At 47.6% G+C, this 19799-nt stretch overlaps 1 protein-coding gene across 1 annotated transcript; it reads left to right on the forward strand.

Moving 5' to 3' along the window:
- The first annotated feature begins 11298 nt into the window (after positions 1-11298).
- Positions 11299-13284, forward strand: NR0B2 (nuclear receptor subfamily 0 group B member 2). Its single transcript, XM_046021070.1, has 2 exons — positions 11299-11862; positions 12642-13284. The coding sequence occupies exons 1-2, from the start codon at positions 11322-11324 to the stop codon at positions 12938-12940; spliced, it is 840 nt and encodes a 279-aa protein (XP_045877026.1). The 5' UTR covers positions 11299-11321; the 3' UTR covers positions 12941-13284.
- Positions 13285-19799: the final 6515 nt, after the last annotated feature.

The following is a 19799-nucleotide window of genomic DNA, read 5'->3' on the forward strand; positions in this document are numbered from 1 at the left end:
GGAAACACGCACGCGCCGCACCGCCCAGGCCCGCCTTCTCGCCCTCTCTTCCCGCCTCCCTCCCGGCCCGCGACCAGTGACTGCGCGGCAAACAGCCCGCTTCACCCACCATTGGTCGACTCGCTGAGCCAATCGACGAGCGTGTCCAGGAGGCGGTGGGCGGAGCCGAGGGTCCCGGAGTTTGGCGTGAGTTGCTATGGTCACCAGATGATTGGAGCCTTCCAGAAAACCCTGAGCTACGTTCTAGTGGAGTTGAAAAAAGGACAAACGGCGCTTCTGCCTCGAGGGTGATTTACCATTTTATAGAACGGTGGAACTGAAAATGTCTTTAGTTATCTCCTCCAATGTTTCCATGAGGCAATGGAGGCCCAGAAAGAAGGCGCTTGTCTAAAGGATAGCCTACCTCTGTCATCATCGCCGGGACCAGCTTCTTGGAATTACAAACTGTAGAGTCGCGCAGGCCTCGATCTTGGAAGTGCTCCGTGCTTGGTTTTAATGTTCTTCCGATGCATTGCTGAAAATCTTAGTTTTTGAACAAGAGGCAACATGTTTTGCACTGGGCTCTGCAAATTATGTAATGGTTGCTGTATATGACCTTCACTTTTGCTAATGTAGGGGACATGTCCCAGCTATCTAAGGCCAACCCCTCCACGTTTGCAGTGAATTTAATCATCTTAGTTTTGTTATTATCTCCCCTTTTTTTTTAATTTAAAATTTCCTGCATCACAAATTTCTTCTGGATCATTCCCTTCAACTTACAAACATGCTCTAATGTCATTTATTTTTTTTACTATTCTGTGACCCCCTTTTCTCTTTCTACCACCCCAATTTTCAGTTCTCATTTTCAGCAAAAGTTGAAAACATTGCTATACTTGTCTTTTCCCTTTGTTACCTTCCATCTTTCCTCAATTTATTCTAATTAGTCATTTCTTAAAAGACTAGCCAAGGGTACAATGACCTTGTGTTGCCAAAGCCCATGGACCACTATTATTTTCCTCAACTCCTCAGCTGCATTTGACACAGTTTACCCCTTCTTCTAGAAACACTTTTTGGGGGGTGTCTGGGGGTTCATTTGGTTAAGCATCTGTCTTGGTCTCAGGTCATGGTCCCAGGGGCCTGGGGCTGAGCTGGTGGGTCAGGCTCTCTGCTCATCAGGGAGTCTGCCTCTCCCTCTACCTGTTTCTCCCTCTCCCTCTGCCTGCTGCTCCCCCTGCTTTTGTGTTCTCTCCCTCACTGCCAAATAAATAAAATCTGAAGAAAGAAACACTTTTTTTTCCTCTTTAGGCTTCTGATAATGGAATTGTGTTCCCCAAAATTCATATGTTGAAACCCCCAATGTGACATTTTGGAGAAAGGGCTATTTAAAGAGGTAATTATGGTTGAATGAATTCACAAGGATGGGGCCCTAATCATAACTGAAAGAGTGTCCTTACAAGAAGAGGAAGAGATCCCCAGGAAATCATGGGTACACAGAGGAAAGGCCATGGTGGCAGCCTTCTGCAAGCCCAAGAGAGAGGCTGTGTGAGAAAGCAAACACTCGATCCTGGACTTCCAACCTCCTGAACTGAGAAAATACTTTTCTGTTGCATAAGTCACAATGTCTGGGCTATTTTGTTATGGCAGCCCTCGCAAACTAATGGAGCTTCCATGTCACCACACTGACCTGGTTTTCTTTCCACCGCACTAACACTTTCTCAGTGTCCTCTTCTACCTAGACTAGTAAATGTTGGTGGCTCTGTCCTTCGCTCTCTCCTCTTCCCTTTCTACACTTTCTTCTTAGGTGATCTCATGATATCTCTGGCCCGGACCTTGCCTGAGCTCCTGGTTCTTCTACCTCCCTCCTGGACAACTCTTGTTGATGATGATAGGTATCTCAAAACTCCCATGGTTTTGGGAAGATGAGAAAGTTCTGGAGACACATGGCGGTGGTGGTTACACAACAATGCGAATGTACTTAATGCCACTGAACTGTATACTTAAAAATGGTTAAAATGGTAAATTTAATGTATATTTTACTACAATAAAGAAATTTATAATTTTATGAGACAATCTGAAATTTGAACTCTAAGTATTTTATTATATTGAAGAGTTATTGTTTTAAAAAAACTAACATGGCCAACATCGATATTCTCCCCCACACACACAAATTAATTCCTCCCCAAATCCCCACTGAGTAAGATGGCCCCTTCTAGTACCAATTTGCTCAAGCCCAAAGCTCCATTCATCCACCTGTTTGCACAAGCCAGAATCTAGTCTCATCTAATCCATTAGTAAGCCTTGTCAGCTTTTCCTCTGTATCCTATATATATCCTCTGTCCCCTTCTCACCTTGCTGTGTGAAGCAAGGTGTTGTTACTCTAGTCCAAACCAGCATCAACTCTCACATCCTAGCTTGTCTCCTTACCTCCTTTCTTGTCCCTTTCTGATCCATCCTCTACTCTGCAGTCTGAGCAATTCTTCTAAAAGACAAGCCAGAGCTTATTACCCTTTGCTTAAAATTAGCTCTTATGGATTGCCACTGCATTCAGGGTAAGTTCCAAACTCCCAACCATGATCTCTGAGGAGTCACACCATCAAGGCCCTGTCCACCTCTCCAGACACATTTTGTCCCAGGCTCCCCTTCACTCACCAGGCTCCCTCATTGGCTTCTTTCCCTTCCTCCAATGCTCTGTCCTAGTTCTGAGGCCTTTGCCAGTCAACTTCTTTCTATCCATCAGGTCTCAACCGAAATGCCACCTCTTCTGTGAGGACTTTTACTAACCCTGATGTACAGATTAAGTCCTTACCTCCATGATTCTTGCTTTCAAAGTGCCTTGTGCTCATCCTCTGTAATTACTGACTACATTGAAACATACAATTAAGAAACTTTGGTTCATCTCCTCTCACTGAAATATAAACTTTATGAAAGCTAGCACCTGCTTGATTCACCTGAGCATTCAGCTCAGAACCTCAAACATTGTAGAACCTCGGTAAATAGTTAGGGAATGAATAAGTGGTCTTTGCCTGCTACCACTGACTTTCATTATAGAACTTATCAACAAATACTGGTAAAATTGATCAACTTAAGTGCCCACTACTGTACTGAACACTTGATAAACATTATTTGACTTAACATAATGTTCCTATGTTATTGTCTCCATTTGGGGGGATGAGAAAACAGAGACAGAGAGGTAAAGTCATGTGCTCAAGGTCACACACCTGCAAGATAGAGCCAGGTTCAAACCCATGAAGCCAGACTCTAGAGTCCACACACATTACCCACTTCACTTCAGAGTTCTGCCTCCCTGAATTAGGATTCTGATTTTATAAATCATTCCCAGATGCTTGTCTGATATGACTCCTCCCTGAGAAACCGAGACCTGATCTAGGACCCTGGTGAATGCATTGAACTAATGCATGTTTTCTGGGAAGACCTCTTGGTGACCAGCCAGCAACACCAACATAGGTAGGTGGGTGGTCATACCGCCGTGGGCTAAGCCCTTTGTTAAGGGTGTGGGCTGGGTGACCTGGGAAGTCAGGAAAGCAGCAATTTAGTCTTCTGAAGAGGAGGAGAGGGAAAGAAGTGAAGCCTGTGCTAGAGAAATAACCTTTGTTCTAAGACCACGAAAGGGGGCTGGGGGCTAACTAGGCAGGCAGGGTAAGGGAAAGGCATTCCGGGCAGGAGGAGCAGCATAGGCAAAAGCTTGCAGGCACAAAGATAGGTGACAAGCTGGGGCGCCTGGGTGGCTCAGTGGGTTAAAGCCTCTGCCTTCGGCTCAGGTCATGATCCCGGGGTTCTGGGATCGAGCCCCGCATCGGGTTCTCTGCTCAGCAGGGAGCCTGCTTCCTCCTCTCTCTCTGCCTGCCTCTCTGCCTGCTTGTGATCTCTCTCTCTCTGTTTCAGATAAATAAATAAAATCTTTAAAAAAAAAAAAAGATAGGTGACAAGCCCCGGGAATGAAAAGGTGCTTAGTACTGCCTCTATGGCCTCCAGTTCATGTCCTTAACTCAGGCCCTCTCTGTCCCAGGATCTGGTATCTGGCCCCTCAATTAGTCTGAGGGCTCTGTACACAAGGGAAGCAAACATGGGCACCCCGGCCATAGGTTTGCAAAGCATTCTCACATGCATTATCTTATGGGGTGCCCTTTGATTTCACAGATGACACTCAGCCCAGTGCCTGACACACAAAAGATGCTCAATAAGCCTAATTCTTGGGATGATGATGACTGTTGCTCCCGCTTGGGTAGGAACCCCTTCATCCCTCTGTCATTTGAGGATTAACTGAGAGCACTGCGGTGAAAGTACTTTGTAAATCACAGAGTGCTGTACAGGGAGAGCGTTGTCAGGAACTTTTCCTCCAGAAAGCCTCCAGATTCAAGCTACTCCGCCCAGGTGCCCCATTTTAGCATCCCTGTCCATTGTTGATGTGGGCGTCCCACATCCCCTTTTGGAACTACTAAAAGCAGGACTGTCTCTCCCTCCTCAGAATGGGAACCCCTCAGGGCTGGCCTGTATCACCCCAACAGACTGAAGACTCCCCCTTGAATGGGGACTCCTGAAGGTTGACCTGTGTCTCTGCCTTCAGACTGAAGGCAGGACCCGGGCAGAGAGGAGCTGATGGGCCATCTCCCCCACAGAGGCCTCCCACCCCCTTGAGTGGATAGCCTCAGTCATGCCCCAGGCTGAGAGAGCCCTGCTAAGGCTGTTCCTTGTCCTCTAGGACCGCCACATCTGACACTGTGGCCTTCAGGCCACACACAGAGCTCTGAAAACACAGTTCTCCACGTGCAAACAAAAAGAAACAAACAAAAACGCAAGATGAAACCTGGGGGGTCCAGCTTTACCATACATCCCCACTCCCAGCCAAGAGATCTCTCTTCTCTGCGTCTCCTCCTCATCTGCCTCCTCTAGAAAATGCTGATGAGACCAACAACAATAATGATGGCCACTGCCCTTCCTTTACAGAGCACTGGCTGTGTGCCAAGTTCTTTGTCTCTTGGTGTCCTGAAAAACACCCAGAAAAGATGCTACTAGGGGTAGATTTTCCATGAAGTTTCACTTGTACATCCAAGGTCTTGGGAGAGGCCCAGCAATGTCTTCTAGATAGATAGATATAGATATAGCCTTGTATGTTATATTATATATAATACATATGTATTCTTTTTAATTTGCAAAAATTTATTTTATTTTTTTATTTTTTTATTTGACAGAGAGAGACAGTGAGAGAGGGAACACAAGCAGGGGAAGCGGGAGAGGGAGAAGCAGGCTTCCCACTGAGCAAGGAGCCTGATGTGGGGCTCGAGCCCAGAATCCTGGGATTATGACCTGAGCCGAAGGCAGAGGCCTAAGGACTGAGCCACCCAGGCGCCCCACAAAAATAAAATTTTAAAACTACAGTTGTTTAAGACCACCCTTTCTTTCCACCCTATCCCACTTCCCAATGTGAATGATTCCCAAGACACCTGGAAGTATGTGTGTGGTGGGGGAGAAAGAAGGATCTGTAAAGAGCAAGAAGCCAATCTCTACAAAATTCTTTCAATCATCACTAAATTGTCTGTCATTTAATAGTGACGCCAACTCAGGAAGGAAGTTCTCTCCTGTAAGGAATATGCAGCCTATGCAATTACAAATACTCCATGCATGTCTTTCTTTTTTGATAGTAATTACACAAAGTAGAATTTATCAAAATTCTGACTACACACCTCTAAGCACTACTACAAGTATCAGAAACATCTATGTGTGAAATGGCATGTTTACATATCCTGGCTATCAAGAAGAAAACATGTTTTTATTACTAAAAAAAAAGAGAAGAAAACATCATTTTTAAAAAAGATGTATTTATTTATTTGAGACAGAGTGAGAGAGAGAGTGCACATGCAAGCAGGGAGAAGGGTAGAGCGGGTGGGAGAGAGAATCCACAAGCAGACTCCCTGCTAAGAATGGAACCCGATGCAGGGCTCAATCCCAGGACCCGGAGATCATGACCTGAGTTGAAACCAAGAGTTGGCCGCTTAATTGACTGAGCCACCCAGGTGCCCCTAAAACTCGCTTTTGATCAACCATGCAAGAGCAAAGACAGAATCATCTCTCCATTTTCAATGGAGAATTTTACTTTTAAGATTAATGGACAATTCTACTTCTTCACCTTCCTTCTCCTCCTGAAGATTTCAGTCCTAAAACTATTAAGTAGAGCAGAACAGGAGGGAAGCATGTGACTGAGGGGGAGGAAGCCACTGCGGCCCAAAGCAAATGTCAGAGCCCCAGCAGGGTAAAGTTATTGACCACATGGCATGGGGTCCAGCAAATGAAGAAGGTGTCCCTGAGTGGGAGGGGGCATCCTGAAACAAGGTATTAGAGCCCAAGTGGTATGAGGAGGGCATTTCATAGGGGATGGAGCCATGGCAAAGATGGGAGATTGGTTAGAAAAAGGGGTTGATCCAATAAACAAACGAATTCAGAATAACGAAGACATTTCTCGGTGTTGAGGAAGGGAGGTATAAATATAGAAAGGGGGGACCTAGAATGAACCCCCGCATATGGATTAGATTTTCAGGTGATAGTCTGAACTAAAAATGTTTTTTTTAGTATGTATAAATAGATATAGAAATAAATGTAACTGGGGGCATGCCTGGGTGGCTCAGTCAGTTAAACATCTGCCTTCAGCTCAGGTCATGATCCCGAGGTCCTGGGATTGAGTCCCAAATGAGCAAGGATCCTGCTTCTCTCTCTGTCTCCCACTCCCCCCTGTTTGTGTGCACTCGCTCTCTCTCACCAAATAAATAAATAAAATATTTCAAAAAAATATATAACTGTAAATTGTGTGTGTGTGTGTGTGTGTGTGTGTGTGTGTGTGTTTAGACTCCTTAGCTCTGGAAGGGCCTGGGAACAGTGACACCTTCATAACAGTGAGTAGGTCTTGGTTTCTAATTATCATCCTGGCACCCAGATCACGGTTTTTAAATACTCTACTCCACTAAAAATTGAATCAGAGATTCCTGGAGTACTGGTCAATTCCAGGGGTTTGAAAAGAGGTATCTTCTTATATCAGAAAACAAAAGATGTTCAAAGAATGATGGGGCATGTCAAAAGGACAGACTCCAGCTTAAAGAAGCTCCCATTGGAGTAATCTGTGACAATCTGAGCATTAAAAAATAATGACAATAATAGATTACAAGCTATTAAACAAAATAGGAGACCATGAGTTCATAACTAAATACACACATATAGGGGTGCCTGGGTGGCTCAGTTGGTTAAGCATCTGCCTTTGGCTCAGGTTGTGATTCCAGGGTGCCAGGATCCCTCCCCACATCAGGCTCCCTGCCCAGCGGGGAGTCTGCTTCTCCTTCGCCCTCTGCTCCTCTCCCTGCTCATGTTCTCTTGCTCGCTCACTCAAACAAATAAAATCTTTGAAAAATAATAAATAAATAAGTAAATAATACATTCAAACTATGAGATGGTATACCCAGGGACACCTGGGTGGTGGCTCAGTCCTTAAGTGTCTGCCTTTGGCTCAGGTCGTGATCCCAGGGTCCTGGAGCCCCGCATCAAGCTCACTACTCAACGGGAAGCCTGCTTCTCCCTCTCCCACGTCTCCTCCGTGTGTTCCCTCTCTCACTGTCTGTCTCTATATATCAAAATAAATAAAATATTTTTTTAAAAAAGGTATATCTGCATAGTTTCAAAATACTTCCTCACAAACTACCAATTCCTTATAAAGGGAAAAGAGTAAGTAAGTGGAGAAGCCTGGCAGACATCAAGTGACCAAAGTGAAACATGGGACAGATGGAAATGTGTGCTACCTAATAAAACATATCAAAAAGAACCCAACAGTGGGGCACCTGGTTGGCTCATCGGTTGAGCATCTGACTCTTGATTTCAGCTCAGGTCATGAGCTCAGGGTCATGAGATCAAGCCCCATGTTGGGCTCCACACAGTGCAGAGTCGGCTTGTCCTTCACCTCTGCTCTTCCCCCGCCCACTTTCTCTCTCTCATTCTCTCAAATAAATAAGATGTTTAAAAAGAAAAAAAAATGGGGCACCTGGGTGGGTGAGTCAGTAAGCCTCTGGCTCTTGGTATCAACTCAGGTCATGATCCCATGGGTAGTGAGATCAAGCCCCACGGAGTGGGGAGGCCCTCTACTCACCACAGGGAGTCTGCTTGAAGATTCTCTCCGCCTCCCCCTGAATAAATAAATAAATAAATCTTTAAAATTTTTTAAGAAGATTTTATTTGTTTATTTATTTGACACAGAGAGGGGGAGAGATCACAAGTAGGAAGAGAGGCAGGCAGAGAGAGAGGGGGAAGCAGGTTCCCCGCTGAGCAGAGAGCCCGATGCATGCGGGGCTCGATCCCAGGACCCTGAGATCATGACCTGAGCCGAAGGCAGAGGCTTAATGGACTCAGTCACCCAGGTCCCATAAATAGATAAATCTGAAATCACTTCTGTGATATTCCTTTTAAAGAGACATAATCTAAATCTAATCACAAAGAATCCTCAAGCAAACCTAAACTGAGAGCCTTGCTACAAAATAACGACAGCTCTTCAAAAGTCTCAAGGTCGTGAGAGGCGAGGAAAGATTGATGGACTTTTCCTGACTGAAAAAGACTAAAGGCACATGACAAAGAAATGCAGTGTGAGGTTCTGGCCTGCGCCCTGGCACTGCAACAGTTTCACTGGAGCATGTGGTGAAACCTAAATGGGGTCTGAGATTAGATGGTAACTGCTCCATGTTAATTTCCCGATTTTGATGATTGTATTGCACTTACGTAGAGGAATGTTCTTTTTTTTAAAGATTTTATTTATTTATTTGACAGACAGAGATCACAAGTAGGCAGAGAGGCAGGCAGAGAAAGAGGAGGAAGCAGGCTCCCCGCCGAGCAGAGAGCCCGATGCGGGACTTGATCCCAGGACCCTGAGATCATGACCTGAGCTGAAGGCAGAGGCTTAACCCACTGAGCCACCCAGGCACCCTGTAGAGGAATGTTCTTAAACGCAGGAATTACAGACTCAAGTATTTGAAAGCAATGGGCAGCGGGTTGGCAATTTACTCTCAAATGGTTCAAGTTGAAAAAAGTTCCCTGTACTGTACTTGCAACCTTTCTGTGTTTGTGATGGTTTCAAAATAAATCTCATGTGAAGAGGCAAGCAAAAACATGCAGCTAAAACAAATAGGCAAATATCATCAATAATTAATCAAAGTATTTTGATTTTCAGTCAGCTTATTTTAGCTTGTGATTGGTCATGATTTGCTTGGTCATTTTATTTTCTTCATTTTTAAAGGTTTTATTTATTTATTTGACAGAGAGGAGAGCACAAGTAGGCAGAGCAGCAGACAGAGAGGGAGAAGCAGGCTCCCCGCTGAGCAGGGAGCTGGAGGCGGGATTTGATCTCAAGACCTTGGGCTCATGACCTGAGCCGAAGGTAGATGTTTAGCCAACTGACCCATCCAGGTGCCCCTATTTTATTTTAAAGATTTTTTTTATTCTTAAGTAATCTCTGTACCCAACGTGGAACTTGAACTCTCTGCCCCAAGATCAAGAGTGAACCTGCTCTACCAACTGAGCTAGCCAGGTGGCCCCCCCCTCCATTTTCTCATTTTAAATATTCACTTTCATTCCTGATTTTCTATTCCTGAAGAGGGAACCGCCAAATTGTGTAAGTGTCAGGCCCCATAAAACTGCTATCCACTATTGGCCTTTCTTGTGCCTTTTAAAGATGAGGGAACTGAGGCACAGAAATATAAAGTGACTTGCCCAGTGTCATTAAGTGATAAAGCAGAATTTGAACCTAGGCAGTCTGACTCCAGAGTCTCCTTCGAGGGAACTCTGAAGACTCGGAGATAAAAGGATGTGAGAGGAACTTCGCAAGTGGAAGGATTAAGATCACTCACAATCGAATGAAAGATGCACACGTGTTTATCTGCTGGGCCTTGGTTCCTTCAGGCAGAGGAGAGGGGGGAGGAAAGTCCTCTCACCACATGCCAGAGACTGGTTGGCATTTCAAGTCTAAGACCTCACTTTGTTATTGTCCCAGATGAAGCACCTGAGGCCCACAGGGATCAGCCCAAGGTCACACACCTGGAAAATTATAGAGCCAGGAGCCAGTGCCAAGGGTGGTGATGGCTGCCGGACAGTGTGCTAGCGGAAGGCTTGCCAAGCGGGCTTGCCAAGGTCCATGGACACGACACAGCCGAGGACCTTCCCACCCTCTCTCACACCCCATGCCCCACCATCCAGAGACAGACGCCCAGGACAGATTTGCCATGTGACTGGCGGCAACGTGACGTGTCTGTCCAGATGATAAGTAGGCAACGTCTGTAGACCAGGCAGCTTCAAGATGGGGACCCAGGTGGCCACCAGCTCTGGGAAACTTAGGTCACACAGCTTGGGCCGCACCACTGCGCCAGCTGGTCTAGGGGAACAAACAAGGACTTTAGAGTCAGATCTGGGCTCTGGTTCTTCTTAGTGATGTGACCTTGGGCAAGTCACTTCACCTCGCTGAGTTTCAAAAAGTAAGAATCTTGCCTCCTGGGGAAGCTCTGAGGATTAGAACCGGAAGGGCATACAGTAGGTGCTCAGTAAATAGCAGCCGTTCTTCATTAGCATTCTGCTAGGACTTCTCAGCAGGTACAGCCTTTCAGGAACTTTCGGAATCCAAGCTGAGGAGAGAGAGTTCTTAAGGACCTTACTTCTGCAGGGCCCCCGAGACTGGAGTCAGGGGAGGGAGGCCTCCTAGCCTGCACAGTGGGCAGTCCTCCCAGCCCCCCAGGGTCCTGGCTCCCTTCCCCATAGCCTGTTCCTTACCAACAACAGGAGCAAAGCCCCAAGGTTAGGCAAACAAGTCAGTGATAAGGCACTTCCAGGTTGGGCCTTGCATTCAAGGTTCGTCCAGCTCTGGGGCTGGCTTCCCAGCTTAGTGAGAGTCCTGCAGGCACCAATAGGGACACCTGCAATGGCCACCTGCTGATTGTGCACCTGAGGCCTTGGTGCCCTGGTACAGCCCGGGTTAATGACCCTGTTTATCCACTTGAGTCATCCGATAAGGGGCAGCGCGGCGGGCGGGCAGGCGGCCCTGTGTCCTGCACAGCCTGCTTCATTGACTGAGGCGGTATCAGCGCCACGTGGAACTCCCAAAGCCTCCTCCCCCGCCACTTCCCCACCAATCCTGCAGGCCGGTGCGTGTTTCTTTTTTTTTTTTCAATGAACATGACTTCTGGAGTCAAGGTTGTCAGGCCATCCCCTCCACCCCCACCCATCGTCCCTCCCACTGGGGATATATAGCACCCAGGGGTGCCGAACCGAGGGCAGGAGGGCCAGGAGGAAGGAAGAGCAGCTCCCCAGCCATGAGCTCCAGCCAGCCAGGGACCTGCCCATGCCAGGGTGCTGCAGGCCGCCCAGCCATTCTGTACGCGCTTCTGAGCCCTAGCCTCAGGGCTAGGCCCCCTGTGCCCCCGGCTCGGAGTCACTGCCTGTGCAGACAGCACCGGCCTGTCCGGCTGTGCGCTCCGCATCGCACCTGCCGGGAGGCCTTGGATGTTCTGGCCAGGACAGTAGGCTTCCTCAGGAATCTGCCGGCCTTCTGCCAGCTGCCTCCTCAGGATCAGCAGCGGCTGCTGAGGGGCTGCTGGGGCCCCCTCTTCCTGCTGGGGTTGGCCCAAGACACTGTGACTTTCGAGGTGACTGAGGCGCCGGTCCCCAGCATACTCAAGAAGATCTTGCTGGAGGAGCCCAGTAGCGGCGCAGGTGGCGGCCAGTGGCCGGATCGGCCCCAGCCCTCACTGGCGGCGGTGCAGTGGCTTCGGGGCTGCCTAGAGTCCTTCTGGAGCCTGGAGCTGGGCCCCAAGGAATATGCCTTCCTGAAAGAGACCATCCTCTTCAATCCTGGTGAGCTTCCAGACACTCCTGGATGGGGCCCCAGCCAGGGAAGGCGCCTTCTGAGGGCTTGACACCCGTTATCTCTTTGGGCCCTCATTATAGCTGAAAGTCACCTGACAAAAGAGGCTCAGAGAGGTTAAGTGAATTGCTGAAGGTCACACAGCCTCGTAGAGCCAACGCAGGGATGGGAATTCAGGTTTATTCACTCCAGAGGCTGGTCCTTGCCACTCTGCCTAAGAAAATTGCCCTTGACCCTCCAGGAAGGTGGGCAGACACAGCTGTGCCTCAGCCACAGGTAAAATTTTGTGGGTTCAGAAAGACCCCATAGAGAAGAATGAAAATGTAAGATGAAAATTCCTCACCAAAAAGACCTCATGGAATATATAAACGATAGTAACAAATACTAGTGATAGTAACGAATATTCATATTACATTCACCATATGCTAGGCCCAGTTAAAAGGGTTTTGCATATACGAGCTGATTTAAACTTCATAACACGCCCAGGAGATAGGTGTTATTATCCCCATTTTACAGATGAGGAAACTGAGGCACAGGTATTAATTTACCTGAGGTCACGCAGCTAATAAGTGACAGCATGGGATTCAAAAAGGCAGCCTGGCTCTTAACCATTACTCTGGGCTGCCCCATAAAAGGACCAATGAATTAAATAAATGGAAGAGGTAGTAATGGGGTCTCAAAGACAAAACCAGTGACCTCAGGTCTTGGGTCAGTACTGCTGTCTGGGAGTGGGGTACTCAGCCGCCCTCTTCCCCCTCTCTGCCCACAGACGTGCCAGGCCTCCATGCCTCCTCCCACATTGGACACCTGCAGCAAGAGGCTCACCATGCACTGTGGGAAGTCCTGGAGCCCTGCTGCCCCGCTGGCCAAGGCCGCTTGGCCCGTGTCCTCCTCACAGCCTCCACGCTCAAGTCCATCTCACCCAGCCTGCTTGGGGACCTCTTCTTCCGCCCGATCATTGGAGACATTGACATCGCTGGCCTCCTTGAGGACATGCTTTTGCTGAGCCAACCTGTTCCAGCCCAGGCTGAGATCAAGTGTAGGTGGGGCAGAGGTTGGCAGCCCTGACGTGGGCCAGATGTCCCCAGGGGTGACCCAGTACTCCCGGGATGGGGGGCAGTCTGTACAGGCAGGCCTCAGCTCCCCTGGAATAAGCTGGTTGTGGCCCAACAAGATGGGCTCTGGGGCCCCTCTTTCACCACAGCCCCTCTTGGCCTTTCTTGGTTTGACATGGTGCTCCAGCTGTCCGGCCGTCCCTTAGTGGTCCTCAGAGCCTCTGGGCCAAGACTCCTGACCTCTCCTGAGATGGAGATGGATGCTTAGATTGCTCATTGGGACAAGAGTCCTACCGACTTTGTACAGAAGTGATTTAAGTTATTGGTTTTTGTAATAAAAGGCATGACACCCTTGGAGCCTGACCCTGTAATTTGTACATGTGGAAGGGACTGTCCCACCTCCAGGGTCCACCCCGCCCCTATCAGAAGGGGTTTGAGAGGAAGGAGCCATAAGGAGCACTGGATCCAGGCTTCAGGGAACTGGGATATTAGTTTTTCAGGGTGGGAGGATTATTCCATTTGGGGGAATGAGATTTATCTTGCGCAGGTCTGAATCCAGGGGAGAGGATCAGTTCAGGCCTCCTTACCTCCTTGCCTTTATCTTTGGGGCTAGGGGTGTCTTTTCCCTATCCCCAAGTCCCCCAGTGAACCCTCCCTTGGCTTCTGACCCCTGCAGGCTCCCTCTCTCCTCAACAGAGTCATATCAGAGCCAGTAAGAAATACGAAGCAGCCCATTCTCATATTGAAACAGGCAAGTTTCCTGGAATTTCTGCAGTTTGGGATCCTTCACATCCCCATTCCTGCAGGTGACCGAAGAGGACAGTCCACTCTGTCCCAATGGCGGGAGCAAGGGCACTCACGGCTGACCTGGCGCAGCTGCGTGGAGGTCAAGGCCTCCCAAAGTTTAGCTGCCACCCTAGCTGTTAAAATCTGAGACTCTTCCATGGCACTTGGTTCACAGCTATGGCCCTGAGCCCTCCTGAGTTCCCCCTTCCATGGCCCCTCTGTCCCAGCCCTTCTCCTGGAATCCAGCCTCATTGGCCAGCAACTGGAAAGGTGGTATCTGACATCGCAGCGGCCTCCAGGACTGCTCCATTCAGTGTGTGGCTTGTGTCTGTTCTGACGGGTCAATGTCTGCGCCTCCCTGTTGGTTAAAGATTTTGAATATCACCCAGGTTAGGGTGACTGACCTGCAGGTAGGAGGGAATGATAACAACACACATGCCTACAGGACCCCCTTGCACGTCTCCCCCTGTCTTTAGCAATAAGGCCCCTGCCCATACCAGTCCCACCCCCGTCACCACCGGTTTAGATCCTCTTCATGGGGCCAAGTTAATTATTGCTCAACGCGAGGTCATTCACTCAGGGACAACAGTCGAAGAGCTGTCATTCAGAACTCTTCTGAAGGCCCCCAGGATAGGACAGTGCCCTCATGCCAGCGGCAAGGGCACCCCTGTCCCTTACCCAATCAGCCACTCACCACTCAGACACCAGAGTGACAGAAACATACAGCTCACACCACACAACAAAGACACACACAACTCAGATCTCCAACTCTCTCTCCATCCCCCCCCGCCACACACACACACACACACACGTCAAGACATACAAGTCAAACACACTTACACAGACCCATAAAAAAGACCCACCATCGACCCACACGCAGCATGGAAACGCACAGCCAAGATACACGCACTCAGTGACATACAGCAGACCCACACCCATGACAATAGACACCCGCACAGAAGCCAGATGTTCACACACCCACCCTATGCCCAATATGGGGACACCCTCATACTGGGGCATGTCCTCCATTTTCTGTATGTCACAAGAGAAAGAAAAGGGGCCCCCAATGTAAGCCGACCGATGTCTCCACATCTTCAGGGTCTACCCAGAGCCTGCTAATCCAGACCAGACTGCTCTGCTTGGCATTTGGGGCCTCAACTAACCAATTCCCCCCTTTCCCCGTGGTGACCCCAACGTCTACCCTCCTCTCAGACAGGCCATCCCCTGTTCAACAGCTCCCCCAACCCAGGACCTAATCGAAGTCCCAAATAGAAGCATCCTTTAAAGCCCAGAGCAGGCCTTGCTGTCTTCGGCCCCCTAACCTTCCACCAGCACTCCCGGACTCAGAGCTCAGGCCCCCAGGCCCCTCTCCCTGCCTGCCCTTGCCAGCACTTTTGGACACACACTGCCCATCTCACCACACAGATGCAGGAGGGAACTCTTCCAAGAGCAGCTGCCTTGTCTCTCCAAAGGAGCCAAATCCAGAGGATTCGGGGGTTTCGGGTCATTCTTTTATGTTCCTTCACTGACCGCCTCCATTAGTGTACTGCTGCGCCTCTCTGAACCTGAGGCTGAATCTTCCCGCCCCTCACCCCCTCCCTCCCCCTACCTTGAACAGCCACTCGAAAGTGCTCCTCTCCACTAGCCACCTCAGCCTTTCCCCTCAACTTATCTAATGTTTCCAGCATCTCAAGGGCTTCCCTGATTAGCACTGCCTTGCTCCTTTGCAAACTTCTTCCCTGTCCCCTTCACGTGGTTGGGGAACTACACTTCTGCTTCTCATCTGTATCTCCTGTCCATTCCCTGTGCCCTATCCAAACCTTCTGCAAGGAAGATCAAGACAAATCTAGCAAAACTAAAGAGAGAGTTATAATACAATAAGAAAACGGATGCTTTCTCCGTGAGACAAAAGTGGGGGACTGTGTCTCCATTAACAGCAGCTTAGAAGTGGGAACTGTGCCTTATCAGCCAGAGAGGGTAGAGGAGGAAACAGGCTCTGACAGTGTATGCAACTTACTCAGTGTCTGGACTGATCACTACCTGTGCTGAGATTTGAACTCAGACTTGTGTGACTGTGGAGGCCAGGCTCACCAGCATAGGCTGGCGTGAGCCACGGCCAGGATCAGGCTATCTGGAGCCGCCTCAGCCACTGTTTACTGACCATCTGCCCTCTCAGCCATGATCCCTGTCCTCAGGCCCAGCCACGGATGACTCACTAGGAATCAGGAGAGGGCTCAGCTTTGGGTATCATTTTATTATCGCCATTATCCCTAACTTCATTAGCCTAATCATCAACTGCTTAATAAGCAGTCAGGGTGCCTTGGCCAACACACGCTGCCTTTGGGTTTCCTAGAACCTCTGATGCCAGCAAAAAGCCAACACCCGCCATCTATCCATCCATTCATGCCATCATTCAACATCTCTCTTGATGACCACTTGTACCAGACCCTGTGCTAGATGCTGAGAGGCTCAAAATACCAAGATTTAGCTCCTGCCTTCACTGAACATCCTGTCTGTGGCAGAGAGAGACACAGAAGTAAGTGCAACTCAGAGCAATCTGAACCGTGATAGAGGGATGTTTAGAAAGCAACAGGAGCGGGGCGCCTGGGTGGCTCAGTGGGTTAAGCCGCTGCCTTCAGCTCAGGTCATGATCTCGGGGTCCTGGGATCGAGTCCCACGTCGGGCTCTCTGCTCAGCGGAGAGCCTGCTTCCCTTCCTCTCTCTCTGCCTGCCTCTCTTGTGATTTCTCTCTGTCAAATAAATAAATCTTTAAAAAAAAAAAAAAAGAAAGCAACAGGAGCTCAGAAGAGGGAATGCTTAAATCTGCCTGGAGGTGGGAAGAATGCTTCAACCCCGTGGTGACTGCTCTGAGCTAAAGAGAATGAATAGGGGTTCGCCAGGCAACCAAGGGATGGGCATTCCCCATAGAGGGAATGAGAGGTGCAAAAACACCAAGGTGACAGAGAGCAAGGGTGTTCAGCTAACTGCAAATGGCCTGGGGCAGCTTGGGCCCAGAGCAGCAAGAGATGGGCCTGGAAAGGTAGACAGGCACCATGTCCCAGTACAAGGCCGCAGAGAAAGGCAAGCCCAGTGAAGCTGCTGGAGGCAACAAGGCTAAAGTCTCCGGGGAATCGGGGTTAACAAGAAGAATCACTCATTCCTGGTGGGGTATTTTGGGTCATACCAAACAATAACCAGCTAACAATCCCCAGCCACACCCAACGGCACATCCCCACATTGGTGCCAGGAGTAGTCATTCAAAATCAATGGCAGTTTTCTGAGTCTCCTACATATCGAGCATCATGCAAGGTTCTGGAAATTTAGGCCCACAAATGGTAATTGTGTGGAACCCTAGGTGCATAACTTCTTGGGTCAGCTAACAGCTTTTCCAGAGCACACAACTTGTGTGCTGTAAAACACTTATTTTTTTATTTTCAGATTTTTCAAAATACAGTTTTAATTCAACCTTTTCTGTATGATGTACAGAAAAGTACACAAATCATACATGTACAGTTTGATGAGTTATCACAAAATGAGCACCTTGCCGTAACCCCCACCCAGCTCAAGAAATAGAGCTTTAGCAACACCCCAGAAAAAAGCTCCCCATCACCACCCTCTCCTTCCTCCTGAAACGGTATCACTATCCCCGATTTCCAACATAAGTAAGATTATTCGTCTTAAACATTATATAAATGGAATCATATAGAACATGAACTCTTTTGTGTTTGTCTTTCACTTAATGCTGTGTCAGATTCATTCTGACCTATTCATTTTCATTGCTATAAATTATCCCATTACATCACAATTCGTTTACCCAAGATAGTGCCGATGACCATTTGGTTAATCAAATAATGTCGTTAGGATTATTCCTGCACATCTTTTGGCACACAGGTGTTTCCAGATATGTTGTTATATAACAAGAACTGGAATTACCAGGTCATAGAAGGTATACTCAACTTAAGTAGATCTTGCCAAATTTTCCAAAGTGGTTGTGCCAATTTACACTTGCCTCAGCAGATTTTAAAATCTAGATATGTATAACAATCCTATCTGCAAATACCCAGACTTTCACTAAAACAGTTTTTTTTCTTTCTCAAATAGGTATATATATGTACAAACACTTGCTTTATTGCTTTTGGAAATGAGTTATTTTCCCTTTTAAGATGTTATATTAAAATTGAGTAAGAGAAAATAACATTTATAAAATATATTAAGTGTAAAGAATAACAGTACAATGAACCTTCATCATGTCCCATCAACTTTGAAGTCCTTTTCTAAATCTATCACCTCCTCCCAAAGGTAATGATTACCCTGAATTTGGGGTTAATCATTTCCTTACTTTTCTTTATGATTTTATTTTATTATTTTTAAAAAAGATTTTATTTATTTGACAGAAAGAGAGACAGCGAGAGCAGGAACACAAGCAGGGGTAGTGGGAGAAGGAGAAGCAGGCTTTCGGCTGAGCAGGGAGCTCCATGTGGGCCTTGATCCCAGGACCCAAGGATCGCGAACTGAGCGGAAGGCAGATGCTTAACAACTGAGCCACTCAGGGGCCCCTCTTTATGATTTTAATGCATACTTACTTAGGCATCCCCAAGAAACACTTTTGTTTGTATTTTTGAACTTTTCATATAAATAATTCCATTTTCTGACTTATTTCCCCTCAACATCATATACCTGCCAAACAGTACTAAATGCTGATTTTTTGCTCTTGCAAACACTTTAGCTACGAATATTCATATGTATTGTCAAGTAAAAAACAAATCTGGACTCAGTAAAGAGAGACTTCATTTTAAATGATTATTGCAAGAGAGGAAGGGAACTATTCCAAGGGAGAAAGAAGCTCTTGCAATGGGACTGTGAGAACTACCCGCGCCTTCAAGGGTTCAGCAAAAGGACTCCATCATTCATAAGAAGAGTAAACAAGGCTAGAAAAAAACGGAATGTGAGGAAGTGGGATGACCAGGAGTGGCATGACAGGACAGTAGATCAGAAAATGTTTTACCCTGAAGCCAGCCTATTCTCAGGAGGGGTTGTGTGCTAGCTCAAACTTGCGGGGTGGGTAGGGGAGGCAAAGTTCAGGGACCTAGGGGAAGGAGAAAAGCTTAACCAAAGTTTGGTTAGCAAGCATTTTGCTCTGATTGATCAGTGGGGACAAGCAGTTCATCTAAGCGTTTACAAGGCAAAGAACTGGAATTTGGAGTTTGTTGCTAGCCTTGACATAGGTAAACAAGGGGGCACCCATGAATTTTATCTAAGTCATATAAAGGAGCATGTTTCTTTGCTGTAAGCTGTGTTCCGGAACACAAAAGGGTGGGATGGATTTTCTTAACCTTCGCTCTTCTCCAGTATCACAAGGCAGCGAGGAATTTAATACGGCCAATACAGAGACATATGCAAGAATTTCTTTTAACGATATACATAGTAGTGGAATTGCTGGGTCAGTGGATGTGGGTAGCTTCACTTCTACCGGGTAATATCAAATTCTTTTCCAGAGTGTTTGTACTAGCTTACACTCCACAACAGTATGCGGGAGACCCAGTTGCTCTACACTGTCACAGACACTTGAGGGTTTAAAATTTTTCGTCAGTCTGATGTAGGTTAAGTGGGTCTCACTGCATTTCATTTATTATCAATGAGATTGAGGCTCTTTTCTGTGAAGTGTCTTCGGTTCACTTTTCAATTGGATTATCTTTTCCTTAGAGATTTGTGGGAAGGCATGAATATGCTTTGGAAGAATAAGTGGATGAACAACTGAACAGGCTCTGAACGGAGAAAGCTGAGATTAGGTGTGGGAAATCCCCAATAACCCAAACCTTTAAAAAAAAAAACTGCCTCTCCCGCAGGCTTCTGATTTTATCACCACTATCGCCTTATGAAAGAGATCTGTAAACCCATTTCTCAGGTGAGTGTTCTCATCATCGTTGGCTTCTCCCTGCCGAAGAACGACCCGAACAACTCACCCTCAAACTTCTCAGCCCCTCCACCACGACCCGCCCAACTCATCACGGGTTACTCAACATCGCACAGAAGAGACCCTAGCGCCGCTTGTCACATTATCGCGAGAGTTAGTTCCAGCCGATCAT

This window comes from Meles meles, chromosome 1, assembly GCF_922984935.1.
Source record: "Meles meles chromosome 1, mMelMel3.1 paternal haplotype, whole genome shotgun sequence".
Lineage (NCBI taxonomy): Eukaryota > Metazoa > Chordata > Mammalia > Carnivora > Mustelidae > Meles > Meles meles.

Excerpts from the sequence above, each read along its gene's own strand:
- NR0B2 (XM_046021070.1), top strand. The coding sequence starts at position 11,322 with ATGAGCTCCAGCCAGCCAGGGACCTGCCCATGCCAGGGTGCTGCAGGC. Across the intron at positions 11,863-12,641 it reads GACCATCCTCTTCAATCCTG|ACGTGCCAGGCCTCCATGCC; the intron begins GTGAGCTTCCAG and ends CTCTGCCCACAG.